Source organism: Crotalus tigris, unplaced genomic scaffold, assembly GCF_016545835.1.
Source record: "Crotalus tigris isolate CLP2741 ecotype Arizona unplaced genomic scaffold, ASM1654583v1 scf7180000017541.2806704, whole genome shotgun sequence".
NCBI classification, from domain to species: domain Eukaryota; kingdom Metazoa; phylum Chordata; class Lepidosauria; order Squamata; family Viperidae; genus Crotalus; species Crotalus tigris.
The window spans coordinates 749103-770499 of NW_024096462.1; the positions used below are offsets into that span (position 1 = coordinate 749103).

The following is a 21397-nucleotide window of genomic DNA, read 5'->3' on the forward strand; positions in this document are numbered from 1 at the left end:
GATTCTCAACCTGTGGGTCGGGACCCCATTTGGGGTCGAACGACCATTTCACGGGGGTCGCCAAACAACACAGTCTACCATTTTTTCCCCCTTCTCTTTAGCTGTGCTACTCCCTTTTATTCTATTGGCTTTTGAAAGCCAGTAGAATAGACTCTCTTGAATAGGGTCTAATTCTATTGGCTTTCAAAAGCCAATAGGAATTGTCCAGGCTGTCTCTGCCCTGCTGAGCCCGCCAAAAGTCCCATTCTGCAAACGGTGCTGCACCAGTTGAGTAGTCCTCGATTTACGACTGGTTGAGTAGTCCTCGACTTACGACCGGTTGGGGGTCGTGGCATTAAAAAGGTTGAGAACCACTGCATTAGAGAGAGGACCTTGAGGGAAATTGTCTGAAATGGTACTACAGCTTCTCCTGCTTGAGCAGAGGGCTGGACAAGACCTCCAAGGTCCCTTCCAGTTCTATTCTATTCTAAAACAGGCAAGAATTGTTACATAAGGAAAGAGGGCTGAAACATCCTGAAGCCCTGGGAAGCAAGATAGTATTCAGAAAAGACTCAGGCAACTCCTCTCTAATTCATTGGGACATACAAAGGAAGGGGAGGCAAAACACTATCAGGCTTGGAAGATTCTGCTATTATAGCTTATCTCAATAAAGTTTAGTTCTACTCTGTTTATTGATCTGGTCTACCCTGAAGGGCTGATAGCAGAGCCATATATTCATATAGAAGTAATTGAGCCTGGACTTATGGTTGTAAATTATTAAGTGACTCATCATATGATTGACATTTTTGTGATGGTTGTGAGTGGACCTATGGTTGTTAAGCAAACCCATTGTCTGCAATGGGTGCAATGGTGGCACAGTGGTTAAAATGCAGTACTGCAGGCTACTTCTGCCGACTGCTGGCTGCTGGCAGTTCGATCCTGACTGGCTCAAGGTTGACTCAGCCTTCCATCGTTCCGAGGTCAGTAAAACGAAGACCCAGATTGTTGGGGACAATATGCTGACTCTTTAAACCACTTAGAGAGGGCTGTAAAGAACTATGAAGCAGTATATAAGTCTAAGTGCTATTGCTATTGCTATTTTTACCAGAAGTAAATGTTTTCTGGCAAAATATGTAAATTGTGGACACTGCAAATGGTTGTAAACACAGACCAGTTGCTGAGTGCCCAAACTGCAATCACATGACTGGGGAGGACAGTTATCACAACTTTGAATCCAGATTGTAACTATCTTTTTGGGTCCATTGTCACTTCAAATAGTGAACATAATTTTTAAAAAAATGCAAAAACTGAATGACTATAGCTATAGGAAAGCCATGAAGAAAATACTTTCCTTTTTTTCAGATCTGAAAAAAGGATAGAGGTTAAGATGGAAGACTTAGAAGAATGAGTGGAAGATTCATCTTAGCAATATATAAAAGAATCCTTACTCTTCAGTTTTCGCATTTTTTATTCTGCCATATATATTGCACTAGCTGCATCTATATATGTCATGCATATGTTATGCAGCTATAGTTATGCAGCTATCAAGCTGGACAAGAAAACATGAAAAAAAAAATTTATCTTCCATTGAATTGTGGCCTGATAATCAAGTAGAAAGTTATATTCCTGTTTCATCTTGAAAGACACAACTGGAATATGCATAAATTGTGATATTATGAACTTTGTTGTTCAATCTTATGCAAATCTTCTTCTGTCTCAGAAGACAAAACTCTTTGTATGACAACATTACTTACCATGATGAAAAACGGATTTGGCTGTATTGTTCACATGGCGTAAGAAATGATGAAAATGAGTCCATCATAACATGTCCAGAAGATGATGGCACAACGTTATTGTGAAGAAACATGAAAGGGGGGGGGGGAGGTAGATGGAAAATGAAGAAGAAAGAAAGAAATGATATGAAAGTATGGTGGTTAAAGCTATACAAGGTCACAACTATTGTATTTGAGGTATCCCAATGCTGTGCTATAAAAGTTTTAAAGGTGATGACCAGCACTTTGAAGTAGGTTTCTGGGCCCAATTCTAAGTATATGTCGTTACCTTTTAAGCCCTACATGGAGTACTGGGATACATCCAGGATTGCATTGCAAAAAGTGAAGGTGTCCACTTGGTCTGATTATATAGAAAGCTTCTGTTGAGGGCCTTCTCTCCCTGAGTCATTCCTAGGCATTCCAGGTCTTTATGCTGGCAATCCCCAATCTGTGGGAAATTATTCCTGTGGCGATTCAGGCAGCCTCAAACTTGCAGGATCCAATCTGGGTAAGTCACCGGGACCAGAGGCTTAGTCTTCCAAGCTTTCAAACTTGTGCTGGAGCCCATCCTCAGAGAACTTCTCTCTCACCAGAATGTATGCTTTTTTCCCCATTGACTGTTGTTTCCTTCTGCTTCAAAGTCCTCGGCTCCTAAATACCTGATAATCTGGTGCTAAATCAGCACTCCTGTTGACTAACATGGGGCTTGGTTCCCAGGCTTCAATCATTTCCCTGGCTATCTTTGTACCTGCTCAGCCCACAATCTTAGTAGCTGTGAAATTGAATGTGTGTCCTTGCTTGAGGCTACCACTGAGTTTGGGTCTCATATTGCTTGATTTACATCAGAGTACTGCAACATCTCCATGCTGGGAATTGGACTCTTTTTTAAACTGGATAACAACCAGTACAGGAAATTATATAAAGCATTTCTTAGCACTGTTAGCCTCCTCTGACCTAAATAAGCCTCAACCTTGCTTAGATTTTGAAAAACGGTTAAACAATTAAAATGAAGATTGTTCCACCACTCTTGCCATGACTGATTATGAAAGGTTTACACAAACACTGATCTCATTACACTGTTTTATTTTCCAGTTTTAACTTTTGCATTTGAACTGGTATCAATTTATTTATTTGAAAATAAATATATAAACAATCTGTCTGTGTTCTCTCTGCCTATCTCTCTCACTTTCCTTCTTTGTAACTATCTTAGGCACAATTCATATGGTTAATTTGATGATAGTCAAGATATGGGGTAATGTATGTATTTATGACACATGTGGTGTGGTGCTTTTTTGATATTGTTAATGCAGGTTTTTTTAAAAATGTACTTAATAGTAATAACATTTCGGAAATTCAGGATATATTTTAAGAAATTCTTCTTCTCTCTTTTTTCAACTCATCTGATTTGCTTTGTCATTATGCACAATCTATAGTCACCAAGACTAGAACTTTATTCTTTAAAAAGAAAAAAATAAAGTTAACTGTTTTCATAATTTTAATAAACTATGAGCCATGAGAACTTAAGCCAAGGTCTTATGTTAGCATACTTCTGATTTAGGTTTTTTTGGTGTCCACTATTAATATTCCCTCATGTATTCCAACTAAAATACCTCAGCAAATTGGAAAGAATGAACAGTTTCATTGACAATTTTCATTAGTCTTCTGCCTATCTTCTGTGACAGCCTACTACAGACTATGTATCCAAGGTATCACAGTAATCAATGCTATTACTCCTTGCCAAATTAATGCCAGGGTCAAAATGAGATGAATGGAATCCAAATGTAATATTCTTAATACTAACAAGGGACAATTTTTTCAGGCTTTCCAAAATGCATTATTTATAACTTTTTCATCCAAACGATGTGGCTGCTATGTACTTACAGTAATCCTGCTACTCACCATCAGCCAAGTTATCCACATGCCAGAAACTAAAAATGTTAAATTCCAAAAGGAATCTGTCAAAGAAGAAAAATACTGTATGATGTAGTTTATTTCAGCCCAGAACAGCAAAGGTGTTGTAAAAACAGGCAGATACTTCTGATTTGCTGCTTAAAATTTACCTTGAAGCTACATTTATTTATTGCCTGGACCAGGCACTTAAAATCCTTCTTCCTTACTTTTTGGCTGGGTAATTGTGTCTTAATTCTCATAAAAACTACTAGCTATTCCAGTGGCAAGGCTGCCATTAGCATTGTGCTCTTAGGCGCTAGGAGGGATATATTCTCAGTCACCTTGAAAGCCATCTGCTTGATCATAGTGAATCACTGGTATATACAGCAACAGCTGTTGAGTGTGCCTGACAAATTAATCTCTACAAATATCTTGGAATTTGGTTCCCTGCTCAGAGGCATTTGGATCCATCCAATCCTTTCATCTGAGGCCCACAGCATCACTGAATGGTGCTGCCCCAGATATCTTTATCAGCAGCAAATCTTTGTTACTAAAAATCCCTGCTCTTCCATTAATAAAGTGGCAGGTAACGTAAATGGGCTTAATATACTTGCTCAGGAACAAAATGACCTCTTTTCAAATGTGCTTTCATTCACACAGCTCTCTTTAGAACACTCAATTGGTCAAATTTAAGAAATGAAGAATAATTCTGAAGACTCAGAGATACCCCTTGATTTCCATCAGAGTATTGCAATATCTCCATGCTGGGAATTGCAGTCTTATTTTATCTGGACAACTCTGGGGAAATTGTATATTTCTTAGCACTGCTGGCCGCTTTGAAGTTGCTTTAATATTTTCTTGTTCATTTCCTACTATAATAAAATTCTAGAACAACAATACTATCAAAAGTTAAGAATATGCTTAATCTGAAGATCTCAATCATTCAATGTTTAATATACTAATTAAATTCTGAAACATAATTTCTTCAGATGTAATTTTCCGCTAGAATTCCAAAACATTCATACTCACATGAGGAAATCGGTGATCAGCCACTTTGCTGCTGCCAATAATGTGTAAACTGGCTGTTGAAAAAAGAACAACTAAGTCTCAAAAGAAAAAGAAACATGTTATATAGTGCACAATTTTAATTGTGTTTCTCTTAATAACTTAAAATGGCTTTCTTTAAGAATGCAACATGCATCCAAATCAGTTGTCTTTTCTACTAACAATAAATCAGGACATTTAAGAAAAATATATTAAATATTTTGAAAATAAAGTTCTTCCAACTGAAAAGGCTTAAAAGATTATGTGCATAAGAAAAAAAATCTGGTTATTTGTGGAGCTGAACAACCAATACCTCCCCTAAACAGCTGTTTTGGATCATGCAGTACTGAAAATATTGTTCATTTTAATAAAATCCAAAGCATTTTGGACAGTAAAGCTACCATTTTTATTGCAATAGGAATAATGACATGTATTGATGTTGGATTATATTAATATTGCATTAACGTTGGCTGTCTTCTTATGAATACTTCTGAGCTACTTTTGCTATGAATCTACTAAGTTTTCCTCATTTTGACCAGACAAATGAAGCCAAACTAGCGCTACCATCTTCAGGATGTATAATTGATAATGTACATGGTTAAAAAATTCTTGCATTTCCACACAATTCAACTTTACAGACAAAGACGCAACCTTCTTGAGACTTGAGATCAGTTTGAATAAAAAGGAAGGAAGAAGGCTCTGTTTATAAAGACACCACCATTCTAATAAAGATCCTTCATTGTTAACATAATATAAATGTTTTTTTTCTTCTGTTCAATTGTGTCCAATTCTTGGAAACTGCTAAATAACTCCTTTCAGTTTTCTTAGCAAGATTTTTCAGAGGTAGTTTGCCATTGTCTGCTTCCTAGGGTTGAAAGAAAGTGACTGCACCAAGGTCACCCCGGTGGCTTTGTGACTAAGGTGAGACTAGAACTCAATCTACCAGTTTCAAACTTGATGCCTTAACCACTACACCACATTGTCTCTTTACAAATTAGTTAAAACCAGCCAAATAAAACAAATCAATTCAACCATAGTAGAAAATCCTATTGTTACTAGGTAAAGAAACCTATTATGAAATTTCCTGGTGTTAAGAGTATTTTTCTGGATTTTCTGTATAGAACAGAGCTAGCAGGCTTAAGGGTTTGCTAGTCAAATATGGCTCCAGAACGGTCCAATGTAAGATTACTATAATTTGAGCCATATATAGTTTATTTGCTAAGGAAACAAATGCACAAATAAGACAAGAACCGAAAGAATGAAAAGTTCACCCTTCACTTTCCCAACCTAGAATGAATTTTCTCAGTAACATCCATCTTCTCTAAATTAATATATATGCACTGTCACTTGTCCAGTACAAATAACTCATGGGAGAAATCACAGAATCAAGGCTGGAGTACTCAGCCAATTTATCTTAAAAGTGTTCTCTCTCCCCCTCCCCCACCAGAATCTGGCTTATTCCTTTTGCATGAACCTCATTTGCTCAAGTTTTAACTGCAAAAGTGTACGGTTGTATGGAAACCACCTGCTTTGCAAAAGTACGACTCAGAAAATGAACAAATGAATGGAATGATTTACATGCCTCCTTCCATTAAGGAGCTCCAGGTGTTATTCACCATGCTTCCTTGAAGTGTCCATTGTTTCTACTTCTGCTCTAGCAAAGTGCATGGACCGTAAGCAAAGCAGGAACACAAAATGACAGTGGAAATCTAATGTTACCCCATGAGACCAGCAATTTCATGAGAATCCTTTCTTGTAGAACTCAGGGCTTTTGAACTTGGTTGCTGAAACTTGGTTGCTTGTTTATCTTCAACACTGACCACTTTGTCCACCAACACAACGATTACAGAGTAGAAATCCACCCTGTCCTAAAGTACTGTATAATTCCTGACTAGTCTTCATGTACAGATGCTCAGATGTATGTATGTAACCCTGGACAGCTTTTTTCTTTTAGAATGCTCTGCCAATTATAGAATGGAAAAAAAATATATAGATGGACATGCCTTGTCTTCCTTATCTGCCTTTGTCTGCAGGAGGAAAGAGAAATTTTCTGAAAGTAAGAACAATTAATCAATGGAATAGCTTGCCTCCTGGAGTTGTGGATGTACCATCACTGGAGGTTTTCAAAAATAGACAGGGCAACCATTTGACCAGGATGGCATACGGTCTCCTGCCTTGAACAGGTGTTTTACCAGGAGATCTCTGAGGTCCTTTCCAGTGCCATGATTCTGTATTTGACTAATCTCATCAGAAAGAAAGACCGGCGTTCAAACCGGTCAGTCCTAGAAGAGATCAATCCCGACTGCTCCTTAGAAGGCCAGATCCTGAAGTTGAAACTCAAATACTTTGGCCACCTAATGAGAAGGAAGGATTCACTGGAGAAGAGCCTAATGCTGGGAAAGATTGAGGGCAATAGAAGAAAGGGACGACAGAGAATGAGATGGCTGGATAGAGTCACTGAAGCAGTAGGTGTGAATTTAAATGGACTCCAGAAGATGGTAGAGGACAGGAAGACCTGGAGGAACGTTGTCCATGGGGTCGCGATGGGTCGGACACAACTTCGCAATTAACAACAACAACAACAATCAGAAAGAAAAACATTTCTGAGCTTCTTTGCATCATTCTGTTCTATGCTCCAAGCCTGGCTGTGACTTCATGATGTAGTTTATGATACTTACACTGAGAAGAGGACGGGAACCACTATGATGGTGATGGGGCACTTTACACATGGCTTGGTAATCAAACATCTTCACTCTGCAGAAACACAAAAGTGACCATGAACTTTTGTGTAGAACAGTGTTTCTCAACTCTGGGAAGTTTATGCTGGGTGAATTTCAACTCCCAGAATTCCCTTTATTCCCTTATTCTAAAAGCCATCATTTACCCACCCTAGTGCTGCTTGATCAGCAATGGCATTTCAAAGTGTTCTTCAGAGTTTTGCTCTTCAGGATGCTTTTTAGTGGAAATGGCAGAAATTAATCAAGGCATATATGTTACAATTGCATTATAGTCCCATAGCTACATATTCTTCTGCCTTGCACATGACTTTTGCCTAGATTTAAATTCAGTTAATGCACAGAACTGACTTTAGTTCATACTCTAAGCAAATACCTACAGTACCTACCTACAGTACATTTATGCCTCCAGTTGGATATTGCACAGCAAGATTTATCTGCTATAGTCAAAGAAGAGATTTTGTACTACATTTGCAGTGTGCTCTTGCGATGTGCAAATACTACATATTATTTACCAAAATAACCACAGCTACTATTCTATTCACTCCAAAGTCCATTCTGGCAAAGAATGGCATCTCAGCCACTTTTCCCACCTAACTATAGCAGCTGTGTTATTTTCTTCGACCAGAAACAAATAGTATTGAATGTTATGCACAATAGTTCTGGCTGTGCTCCTTATATCTTCTTGGTTATATGTACCTGTCCTGGACCCTTTGTATACTCAGTCTGTAGCCCATATAAGTTATTTTCATCTACAGCAGACATGTCAAACACAAGGCCCGGGGGCCGGATGTGACCCGCAAAATGGTTTCATGTGGCCCACAAAGCCATCCTGGAAACAGTGAGGGAATGGCCCCCGCTGCCTTGGCCCTGGCCCAGGCCAGCCAAGAGCCAATGTACAATTTTGTGGTGACCATCTATGCTGAAACGCATTCAGTCTTAGCTCCACAAGGCTGTCTAGAAACAGCGCGGAACCAGCCCCTACCACGTTGCCCCTGCCCCCTGGGTGCATGCTGGGGAGGTGTCACCCTTTGTGAGGAATGAAGAAATGGACCATGCCTTGGCGCTTGCCATGGTCTCACCCCCTTCTGCCAGAGACCCTCAGATCTGTCCTGCTCCTGCCCAGGCCCCACAGGCACCCTTGATGCAAATGATGTGGAACTGGCCATGCCAACCCAGTAGACCACACCCACTCCATCCATGCCCACCCAGTAGGTCGCACCCACCCTGGCCACACCCACCCGCCCCCTCCGAGGGCAACCGCAATGCTGATGCGGCCCTCAATGAAATTGAGTTTGACACCCCTAATCTACAGTGAATGGCATCAAATTTCTATGGTTCCAGATAACAGACTTTTCAGAAATGTGGTCTTTGAACATGAAACCCCTGGCAATCAAAAGTTCTATACTACACCAAACATAAAACTAGTATTTGTAAGAACCAAAGATATTGAGACAGGAAGTAATGAAGTGGGGAAGATCTACAGGGTAACATCTGTTCCTTTCATTCTGATTTTCATGCTGGACTGATAATACATGAAATGTCCAAGTTTGGAACATGAATGTAACAGAACTAGTTATTTTGATAATATAGGAATGTGTGTTGTACCTCTGACAATTACCGTGACATAAAGGTATGTGTTTGAAACTGTTTTCCTGACATCTTTCTTGTTGCATTTCAAAATGTGGGTGGTGAAATATATTGATATTAAATATTTGTTCACATGCTGCATAAACATAAGGATGGCTGAGCTAGTCAGCAGACATTCCTCTTATCGAAGTTTTTTTATTATATCATTACAGATACATTGCATTTATAATCATGTAATTTGCATATCATAGTTGCCAAAGTGAGTGAGACAGAACCAGCAGTTCTTTAGAACAGAGCTTTTCAACCTTTTCACCCATTGTACCACTTTTAGGATATGGCAACATCTGCATACCACTAGCAAGGTGTCAAAAACTTTTTTTATTATAAATTTTTACAATTTTACAATAAAAAACCCCTTCCCCAATCCCTCCCAACCCTCCCCAAAACCCTCCCCCCTTCTTCCCAGAGCTGAATACAGGGTTAACTAGAACTTAAAAGGAAAAACTTTTAAACTCAAATAAACCTCAAACAAATATAATTACATTCAATAAACGAATTATTAAGTACTTTAACTCCATTATGTATGAAAAACAGAAAGAGAAAAAGAAGAAAGAAAAGAAAAAAAAACCTTCTTCCAATACTATCCTATTAACTACCATACCGCTATAATTAAATTTAACATTAAAATAATTTCTTTGTCATTACAATCCTACTAATTTACCATTATAATTTATTTTATCTATAATTCACAACTTCTGTTTCTTTCACAATTAATAAACCAAACATCTCCCTAACTTAATAACATTACAAAATATCATATTTCATATAAAGTAAATTAATTGGAATCTAGTCCGCCATTAAGATATTATAAACTTTAAATATAAATCATTCAAAAAGCTAAACAATATTTTCTAATATCATACTTATATTATATAAAGTTTATCCATCTTTCTTTATCATCACAATCAAAAACACACATATAAGCGTTACTTATACCATTGAAATTCCCTTATACATATTTAAAACAAAATATTCCTTTAAATGCTCCTTAAGTTTCTAAGCATACACTTATCTAAAGTTTTCATTCAGTCTCCATAATCTTCCCTCCTCTTTTCCAATAACCAGTTCCATCCACAATGGGCTGTAATCTGTCAATGACCTTAAAACAATCTTTACATTCTTTACCCATCTCTCTTATCCAATAACCTCGAGAAAGCTGCTTGAAGATTTGCTGTTGAGGATTGCACCAAAGAACTCTTAGGTCTTGCTTCTCCCACAGACTCAGAAACAAGTTCTTGTAATACTTCTTTAACCTCCTTTTTCTGTTGTTCCTTTTCCTTGCGTTTGTATGCTGCCCGAGTCATTCTCTGCTCCTTCATCTCAACTTGTTGAGACCCCTCAGTCTGTAGTTTTCCAACTTTCATTAATACAACTTCTTCAGACTGCTGTTCTGCCTTCTTCTCTTCCAGACCTTTAAACATTATAGGTGGTGATGAGCGTGCTCCCAGGACCGAAGTATAAAACTCCTTTGCTTTAAAAACAGTGTCAAAAACTTGATGACCCAAAAAAAGGGAAAAAAGTACAGGTAGTCCTTGACTTACAACAGTTTGCTTAGTGACTGTTCGAAGTTACAATGGCACTGAAAAAAATGCCCCCCCCAAGGCACAGGCGAGCAAGACACCTGCCTGCCCACCTGGCGGCGCTCTTCCTCCTGTCCGAGGTTTTCACTGTTGTGAGCATTTCTGTTGAGGATTGGCAGCAGGGGTGGGGTGGGGGGTGTTTGTTTTTATTCCCCCTGTCTGCTGGGTGGTTGCAGCAGGTTTTGGTCACTTCACATGACCCTGGGACACTGACCGTCATAAATATGAATCAGTTGCCAAACATCTGAATGTAAATCACAAGACCCTGGAGATGCTGTAACATTCCAGCTGATCGGTGCTTCTTCTGGGCTCAGCAGAAGCGCCAGGATCAGTGCTGCTTTCCAGCTGATTGGTGCTTCTTCAGGGCTCAGCAGAAGCACCAGGATCAGCGCCGAGCTCCAGCTGGAGCCTGGCGCTGATCCTGGCACTTCCACTGAGCCCTGACAGCCCCGAAGAAGCACCGATCAGCTGGAAAGCAGCACTGATCCTGGCGCTTCCGCTGAGCCCTGACAACCCTGCAGCTCCAGCCATCTCTCGCTCAGGCTTGTGTGGTGCTACTACCGGTTCAGCTCATTCCCCTTCCCCGCTATCACTTTTCTAGGATGGTTGTGTACCACCTGCCAGGTGCCAATGTACCCCACAGGTGGTACCCGTACCACTGGTTGAAAAGCCCTGCTTTAGAACAAACCTGTATTATAGGGAACAAAATTAACAAAACCAGAAATGTATATATAGTATGTAGGTATGTATTTATATACATATTCTGCCTTTATTATTTTTACAAATAAATCAAGGTGGGAAACATATCCAATACACCTTCCTCCTTCTATTTTCTCCACAACAACCCTGTAAGGCAGGGGTCCTCAAACTTGGCCACTTTAAAACTTGTGGACTTCAACTCCCAGAATTCTGGGAGTTGAAGTCCACAAGTCTTAAAGTGGCCAAGTTTGAGGACCCCCTGCTGTAAAGTGCGTTGGGCTGAGAATGAAAGTTCTGGCTCAAAGTCACCCAGTTGGCTTTCATGGCTAAGGCAGGACTATAACTCATGGTCTCCCACTTTCTAGCCTGGTGCCCTAACCACTGTACCAAACTGGCTCTCCCGCTATCATCCACTCTCTTCATCCTGTTTATTTTAATTGGTAGTATTATTGGAAATGAGGCACTTTCAGAGCATAAGAAGAGCAATTTAGGTCCCAAATCAAAGTTCTTTCTGGGAATCCCCATCCCAAATCAATTCTTATTTAGAAAGCTAGTGGCTACACGGAGGGAGCCTATGGCTTGCACACACACACACACACACCACTTTCAGGGGGGCACTAGCAGCGATGGTGGCTCTGGGGCACCTTCAAAATGATGAAAGAATCTGGCTAAAGCTACCAGATCTGAGATGCTAAATTCCAGACAACCACTAGATGGAAGCACAGAGTTTCTGCTTGAGACTCTCTTCAGATAATAACTTTACCCTACCCATCATGCCATTGGGTTCCTCTATGGACATGTTCTGATCGTGCACAATTAGCATTGTTTAATAAAGATTCTGAGTCTAACTCTCATGTCAATGAATCTTTAGGCAGCTCCATCCTTATTTTGATTATGCTGTGAAGCATTTTGCTTCAAACAAGGTCTTCTTTGAAAGGAGATGAATATAAGGAAGAGATGATGACACTTACTCTTTGAGCATCCCCATATTTACGAGCTGAATTGTAACAGAACCATCTACTTCTCCCAAGAATTTTCCAATCTGCAACGGCAAGCAGGTATGATATAAAAACAGAGTTTCTGGAGAGTTTTTAAATCATAGGTTTTGTTTTGCAGGACATTCTTAAGCAGGTGAGTTAAATATTCACTAATAATACAACAGGCTAAATTAAAGTAGTAATACAACAGGCTAAAATTGATTGTTAGAATGGGCTTTTTAAAAAAGTGTCTTAGAATGTTGCAAACACAGTCTGTTGATTTGTTTATAGTTCACTGTATTTTGTGAACCTGAAAAAGAGTTAATTCAGTAACCAGGTTTATAGATGTTGTGTGAATATTGCCACAGGCTTCAAGGCTGAAATACTGATTATTATATAGCAAATTCTTTAAGGGCATAAGGACTATGTACTTATGTTGTTTGGGAAAAAAGTGAAAGCACAGTAAGACACATTAAATCAGGGGTGTCAAACTCACAATGTCACATGACGTGTCACAACATATCGCAACTTTTTTGCCATTGCCGGCAATGGGATGGGCGTGGTTTCGCGATGATGCATCCGGCCCATAGGCCGGCAGTTTGACACCCTTGCATTAAATTGAAAAAACTGAAGTCCATGCTCAGTTTAGCTTTGAACTCACTATCTATGTTCTTATAATCAGGCTGCAAAAACACATAGCAAATGCACACCAATTTTGCTAAATCTGTTAGATTTAACTTTTTTTCCCCTTTTTGTGGTTGACTGGGCTTGTTAAGCAAATCCAGCAAATTCATTGGTTAATGTACTCAGAAAACGAGTAAATCTGTACAGTTTACTGGTTGGCGCATGCTGTAGGAATACAGTGGGAGGCTTCAGATCACTGGAGATTGAGGCAAGCTTTAGACAAACCATTATGTGTTGCCTTCAACATGCAAGATAATAATAATGGCCTACTTTGTAAGGATGAGAATAAATGCAAAGATTTGAATACTTGATGTATTATTCAAATAGTGCTGCCTCTGCTGAGATGGAAGGTATTAAGGCAATTAAGCTATTTTGCTCAAATCTCCTTGTAGTTTAAGGTCACTTTCGCCCAAGGAAGTTTCTTTTTTTTTTTAATAAAGATTTTATTGGGTTTTTTTTCATCAACATATGTTAATTTTTCCAATCAACAAGTTGTCTGGAGTTTGCTGTGCTAATACATGTTCAATTCCTAATCCTTCCAAGGAAGTTTCTGATAGGATAGCAAGCACGCTCACTTCTTAATTTTCTTATGTTTTCAAGTTCTAATACTGGAAAGGTACTGCAACCTCCTTCCTTTCCTTACCTTTTCTTTACTCAGATTTTTACATTGCTGCAGTAATATTGTGCTTGAATGAGGTTTCAAAATTATTACAATGCATTAGTATGTGAAGAAGATCTCTGACATCTATCAAAACATTTTGTTTACTCAAGATACATTTAGTCTGACATGGCTTTGTCAAAGTAGGAGTTGACAGGTTCCTGAAAAGTCTTTGGTACATACTCATATGCATCTAAACATATTTTAAAGGGCAGGTACTTTTGGCCTAGCAGTTAAGAAGCTGAGCTTGTTGATCAAAAGGTTGACAGTTCAACACCCAAGTACCGCATGACGGGGTGAGCTCCTGTTTCTGCCCCAGCTCCTGACAATGTAGCAGTTCGAAACCATGCAAATGTGAGTAGATAAATAGGTACCACTTCATTGGGAAGGCAAGAGCATTCCATGTGCCTTGGTGTATAGTCATGCCAGCCACATAGCCATGGAAATGTCTTCAGATAATGCTGGTTCCCTTGGCTAGGAAATGGAAATGAGTACCATCCCCTAGAGTTGGACATGACTGAACAAGGGAAACCTTTACCTTTATCTTTACTGTTAAGGCATCACAGAAGGAATTTTGCACTAACAATTCTTTTAACAATGAAAACTTAAACTTTCAGTGTGAGATGGTGTATCTCACCCATGCTAGTCTAATGGCACGCTCTGTTTCCCCAGGGTTTTGAGTGCCATGACAGGGTTGCACTCCAAAAATTGATGGGGTATGACAAAGTATATACAGCTAGGGCAAGAACAAAATTCGTTTTATTTATTTGATACTTCCATAACAAATGCTTAAATGCAGCTGATATAATTACCTCACATGTTATGAATATTTCTCTTTTTCTGCAATATGAAGAACAGATGGCATTCAGAACTGTATGCCAGAGTTTCCAGGAGGGTAAATGTGAGCAGCCTTAGAAATATAGGTAGTGATTTCCTAGTCTGACCATTTTATTTAGTCTTTCTTCTAAGATCAAGAGCCACTCATTCATTCCTTCTTACCTGTTGGGAGATTTTGGAAGTAAGTATGAATCCATTGTTATCAATAAGATAGCAATTCAGTTTCTGCGGGAAGAAAAAGACAGAATCTTCAGAAAAAGGTTAAAGTTTGGGGAGGAGTTTTAGGTCAAGAATAGACCTCAAGAGCAGTATTTCCATGTTGAGGGCTGCAAGAATAATCTGTTTGAGGTATCCCTTGAGGCAGTGGTGGGATTCAGCTGGTTCACACCAGATCGGCAGAACCGGTAGCTAATTTTTGTTGAGTTCAGTAAACCAGCTGAAGCCCTAGCCCTTTTTCGCAAGGCCCACAATGGCCCTCTGGAAGTCCATGGATGCTGCTTCTGGAAGTCCATTCTGGGCCTCGGAGGACCAGGCCCAGAATAGACTTCCGGAATCATCGTCCACGCAGAGAACCAGTTGTTCACGTATTTGAATCCCACCACTGGACAGGGGTGAAACAAGTCATGGGGAGACCAGAATCCTGAAGACTGCATAAAAGTAACCTAACGGTTAACAATCTCATCTTTTTTAGATGAGATCTTTAAAATCATCTAAGGCTCAATTTAGATCTCTGGCAAGAACAGTCTTTCAGTTGATCAACAAACTATAGACCAGGGAGAAGGAAGGAAAGAACTAAGTAAGTAAGTAAGTTCTAGCCATTTTGGGGTTTACCCCACCTATGCTGCTTTTCGCCATTCACTTCTTGAGTCCATCATAAGTTATACCAGAAGGAATGCAACATTAATTGAAAATAAAAGGTTCTGTAGCTTTCTCTTTTTATGTCAATGAGGCATATTTTTACTTATTTATAAGATTTCTATATACCTATATCTGGAATGCCTCTAAGCAATCTACATTAAAATAACAGCATATATACCCCAATGAAAAATACTGATAAAAATAATACTTTAAATTCAACAATTTTGCATAACAAAAACCATGGTTGGCCCTAACATTGGTCTCCATAGACCAGTGATGGTGAACCTTTTAGAGTCCGAGTACCCAAACTGCAACCCAAAACCCACTTATGCATCGTCGGGTGCTGGGTGGGTATGGTCCATTGGCTGGGTGTGGCCCATTGGCTGGGCGTGGTTGTGGTGGTAATGACAGACTGGGTGGGACTAAAAAGTTCAATCAATCAATTCCAACTTTGCAAGATTTTTTTTCCCGCGAGTTGAAATTGATTGATTGAACCTTTTTTTCTTTTGCACATGGCGGCGGAGGCCTAAAGCGAAAAGGTTTTATAAAACCCAGCTGAAGGCCTAGGACTGGGGCGACGGCACACGTGCCCACCACTGCCATAGACCTTCCAAAATGCCCTGGCTTCTGGTGTCTTTGGAAACCTCTAAGAATCGGGGGGGGGGGACTTTATTTTGAGACAAAATAGAGAACTCCCCAGAGAATGCTCACGTTCATGATTTCTCCTGTCTCAACTCACAATAATTTGGGAGTTTCAGCCTGCTATCCACCACCATATCTGATCTGATCTTCAGGTAAAATAGTCATGCAATGCTCTACAAATAACCATCTTTTGTTATCATAGTTTCATTTGTAAAAACATCATAAAAAAGATAAATAAGAGTAGTTGAACAGTGATGCTGGGTCTCCTTTCATGCTGGATTTAAGCTGTCTATATAGCATGAAAGTAAATTTGGCCCTGAACCACTGAATTACAGATATGAGCAAAATCAAAGTCTAAACAACTTACATCATCACGACAGTTCATTGGACACAAGCCGTCCACATTACTACACTGTAAAAGAAGAGAAAGAGTTTAAATAATTTCTTATTTTAAGATGCATTTTCCTGAGCTGTGTTAAGTACTTTCTCTGGATTTATGGAATATTCCTGTCTAATTCTAGCACTACTCATATTATTCAGGTAGATTAAAAATAATTTCCTACAGTAGTGTTCTTCTGACTGGGTCCATCCTGATATTTTGACCTCTAGCAATAACATATCAGCAATACCATGAATCTGGTAAGCATTTAAATACTTGTTTATTTGGGAATAGAAGTAATATGCAAGATATTTATGGAAAAGACTGGGTTGCAATTGAAATGTTGACACTTTTACTTTAAAAAAAACTTCTCTTATGGGATAACTGGTATTTTTTTCAGTAAATCTGGGCTTTTTATATTATTGTATTTACCTGATAAGAAAATAAGGTTTCTTCCTAAAACTATAATCTGTGAATCAGATCATCCTAGACTGGCTAAAAACAATGTTGAAAACAAGCAAAGGAATACAAGTGCAAATACTGCAGATATCTCTGCTGAAAAGCCCTGAAGACTTGGGATTACAGACCATCCTTGATTTACAACCATTTGTTTAGCGACTGAGCAAAGTTACAATGGCACTGAAAAACGTGGCTTATGACTGGTTTTTGCATAGCATTCCCATGGTCACGTGATAGCATTGGCTTCTTAGCAACCAGCATTTATTTACGACCACTGCAGTGTCTCAGAGCCACATGATCATTATTTGCAACCTTCCCAACTGGCTTCCGAGAAGGAAAGTCAATGGGGGAAGTTGGATTCGCTTAATGACTACATGATTCACTTAAACACTTCAGTGATTCACTTCGCAACCATGGCAAAAAAGGTTACGAAACCAAGCGTGACACACTTAACCACCAACTTGCTTTGCAATGGAAATTTTTCATCCCAATTGTGGTTGTAAGTTGAGGATTACCTGTACTGTACTTACAGGGGGTTATTTACCTGGAGACTTTTATCTTTTTTGTAATCTCTCTTCTTTCCTTTTTTCTTTCTCTCTTCAATTAACTTTTCCTTTTTCTACATCTCCATCCAGTTTTGTTCCCCCACCTTCTCTCTCTTTCCATCGCAGCTACAGATTCATCTCACCCTATTTTTATCCTGCTTCTGTGTCTGTGTTTAACTGTTCAAACAGGGTGCCCTGGATATTAGTGCTCAGGCTGACATAGCAACACTTGCTATATCAAGTCCTTAAAGTGGTTGGCCCAGAATAAAAAGACTTTCCACCTAGAAAAATACTCAACAGTGGGCCTAACACAAGGCCAGAGAGCAGCCTTAATCAGAGTAGCATTTGAGCTTGTGGATTCTATGATAAAATGAGGATTCCATCAAGCACCATATTTAGAAAGGAAATATCTATAAGGTGTTCCACATATACAAGACCCTGCATATATTCTCTGTGATTGCCGGCTATATGCTTGAGCCAGGATGCAGTATTCAGAGTCACTAATCAGCAGGACAACTTATAAGAATCCAATCAACAGGCTATCTTCCTTTGTTTAAAGCACAAACACATGGACACTCAGAAAGGCTGCCAACGTTTATAGTTAAAGCCATTCAACCAAGAACTTCCTACCAAGATCAGATTGCGGTCAACAGCCAAGGAGATGAACTTAGAATATTTTACTGAACTCAAATAGGTTGCATTAATTTTACTCTGTTACTATGTACTGATGCTGTGCTTTGATCTGAGATGGTTGTTTGACTAATCAGTAGAAGACAACTACTTGCAGATTGTTGCATGATCATATCCAGGGAGTCACTAAGAGCAGAGTTTAATTTCAAGGAGACATTACTTACTTCGGATTTTATAACCATTAATAACAACAGCGTGATCACAGAATTGCAGAATTAGAAGGGACTGTAAGCATCATTTAACCCCAACTCCTGCAATGCGTAGGAAAGTCAATGAAATCATCCATGAGAGGTGGCTATCAAGACTCTTCTTAAAAACCTCCAGAGATGGAAAGCCCACCATCATTGATGGCGTTAACGCTGATGGCATTGATGATAGTGGCAGTAATGGTGATGATGATTCACAGAAGGCAAGTAATATCAAAGAAGGGCGTCAGAAATATGTATATATATATTTAAAAGCTACTACAAGTATTTAGCAATCTTTCTAAAATCAGGGCCACTATATTGTAAGAGGCTTCAGGGAGGTGGAGGGAAAAGTAAAAATCCCATTTTTATCTTTATATAATGAGGTGGCTTTAAAAAAGAGAGGTTTCCTTCATTCAATTTAGTATCATCTCTGGGAGAGATAATGTAAAATGAATTTGTTTGATACAAACATTTACTTGTTTGTATGGGTAAACCAAGCCATAAAGTTGGCCACAAACCTTCTAATTGCTTCTATATTATGAAATGCATCAAGAAGTTATGAGGACCAGAATTGAGATGTAGATGCAGATCAGTTTTTAGAGTCAGTATCCCATCCCTCAGATTAACAAACAGGAATGCAAATATTTCCTAAAGACAAGAACTGATTGTGACAATCGTATTCTTGTAGCCTGTTTACCATTCCAGTATTTGTCTCTGTGTTAATTAAAATGTGTGGTTTGCTGCAAAAAATTCAATAAATATTCCTGATTGGATATCCAATGTACCACATGTACAAATTAATCTGTCCTTCATATAAAGTTTAGTTTCCCTTAATATATTTATGATTAGTTGTGCCTACATTTACATTGGCACATCAAAGCATGCCAGGACATGTACAATCTGGAAATCAAGCACTTGGCTTTCAGAAGCTGTGTATTGGTGGTACTCAATTACTCTTGTGTTACTATGGATTTTAAGATTTCTAATGTGTTTAGCTTCTGGGGGAGGATCTATGGCAGACTAAACATCCCTGAAGGAGAGGGGATAGCACTGAGGTGGAGAGCGGGAGCCAGATGGCATATTCAGGCAGGGGCTGTCTTTCCAGACAAGGAGAGATCATGAAAATACTCAATTCAAAAACAGTTTTTTTGTGGTCAGCTAAGGAATTGAGTGCTTGGGAGTTGAGGGATTTCAATCAAGTTCACAGCCATGATGCAGCCTCTATGGACACTAGGTTCACAGAAGCCTCACTTTCTTATCCACTTTCAGATGTAATTGATCTACAGCTAAACAGATATTTTTCGGAGTGGCAGGATAAAAATAATCCACTTAGTGAGTCAATATTCTCTGTGGATTAAAAAGAAAAAAAGGACTGTAAAGGTTAAAAACTTTTAGCAAAAAGTTTAACAAGAAGTAGATGTAAGAATGTTTACAACTGATAAAGGAGTTGTGTGCGTGTGAAACTGCTTTTAAATAAATTGGAATTAAAATAGACAAGCAAACCAGACCTTGCTATTAAGAATGCAGACAATTGGTGAATTTTACAAAACAAAAGATAAAGATAATATGAGCTAAACTGTAATGCTTACACTACAAAGTGCCATTTGGATAAAAGCATTAAGGTAGGGTGAGCAATTCTCCTAAGTGGCCACATAAGAAAGTGGGATTGTTGTAATGTAGAGGATTGCCACTACCAACCCTCACCCCCACCACCCAAGCGCTGCTGTTGTGGACTCGACAAGAACAGCCGAAGTGCTGGATGTGGCCCACAGGCAGTAAAAGGCCCAGGTCTATATTAAGGGCACAAGAAAATAATAGGGGGGGGGAGGGGGAAAGTTTGCCTTTTATTTGGTAACTACCAAAAAGTGGAAAAAATAGCAGATGGAAAAACAGCTTGCTAGAGCAGTGGTTCTCAACCTTTTTAATGCCGCAACCTCCAACTGGTCGTAAGTCGAGGACTAAACCGGTTGTAAGCCGAGAACTAAACCGGTTGTAAGCTGAGGACTAAACCGGTCGTAAGTCGAGGACTACCCAACCGGTCGTAAGTCGAGGACTTTCTATGCCCGGGAGCACCGTGCATGCATGGTGCTGCCCCCTGTGCCGGCCGAGGCGTAGCTGGCAAGCGGCAGAGATGGAGCAGGCCGATCACCGGCTGGGCCACCAGCTGGCCCAGCCCAAGGGAAAAGGGGAAAAAAATCGCGGACAGCCTTGCTTGGCGACCCCCGTGAAATGGTCAATCGACCCCAAATGGGGTCGCGACCCATAGGTTGAGAACCGCTGTGCTAGAGCAACCTGCAAAAGAGGAATTACACCAGATTTACTTCAGAAAATGTTTGAGAAATTGGGCAATAAGTTAACTAAAGTATAATAAACTGACTAAATCACTGCATCCTAAATTGGCAGTTTTTTAAAAAAATGTGACTCAAAGATCTGTAAAGAGGAGATAAAAAGACATTGAGAAGAACAAAAGCTCGGTAAAACAAGTATCTGGAGATGTAAAATGAATGAGTTATGGACAGAGAGCTGGAAAAAGTATTAGATAATATGGCACTACTGGAATTGCAAAAGAAGGAATTTTGCTTGAGAATTAGAGCAATTCCAAAGGATTCTGCTGAAGATTGCTTTAGCAAATGTTTTTGATTATGATGAGGAGGATATATGCAGGCAGAAATTGATAAGATATATAGAATAAATATGTTGCTGGGGAGAATTTCTGGAATAGAAATAAATGTCCTCTGTAGACTGAAGTTTTTATTTCAGACAATTCCTCTTTTGAAAACTGATGTTTTATTCAAGCAATGGCAAAAAGATATATCTAAAATTGTGTTGCATGGGGAAAAAAACCACAAGTTAAATATATGGTCTTACAGGATAGAAAGAAAAAGGAAAGGACTGAGTGTACTTGATTTGAAATTGTATTTTGCAGCTTGCTGCTTGGTTTGGATGAAATAATGGGTATATTTGAGAAATAGAAACACTTTGGAGTTAGAAGGACATGACTAAAGATTTGCACGGCATGGATTAGAAAGATTTAAAATAGACAAAGAAGTTTCTGATTTTGACTATTGTGCTTTTGAAATGGAATTACATACAAATAATGAATATGTAATTGATAAAATCCATAAACTTCT

At 39.1% G+C, this 21397-nt stretch overlaps 1 protein-coding gene across 8 annotated transcripts in view; it reads right to left on the reverse strand.

Annotated features, from left to right (window-relative positions):
• Positions 1-21397, reverse strand: part of CACNA2D4 (calcium voltage-gated channel auxiliary subunit alpha2delta 4) — a 170241-nt gene that overhangs the window by 11271 nt on the left and 137573 nt on the right. For 7 of the 8 annotated variants that reach the window (XR_005558608.1, XM_039358511.1, XM_039358749.1 and 4 more), the window contains 7 exons: positions 16373-16417; positions 14668-14730; positions 12321-12391; positions 7364-7439; positions 4671-4723; positions 3651-3706; positions 1734-1754 (listed from right to left, as the gene is read on the reverse strand). Coding sequence is in view for 7 of the 8 variants with exons in the window: in XM_039358511.1 (XP_039214445.1) it covers positions 1734-1754; positions 3651-3706; positions 4671-4723; positions 7364-7439; positions 12321-12391; positions 14668-14730; positions 16373-16417 (385 nt within the window). In the remaining variant the exon portion in view is untranslated. The remainder of the gene's footprint in view (positions 1-1733; positions 1755-3650; positions 3707-4670; positions 4724-7363; positions 7440-12320; positions 12392-14667; positions 14731-16372; positions 16418-21397) is intronic. The other variant, XM_039358668.1, reaches the window with a different exon arrangement.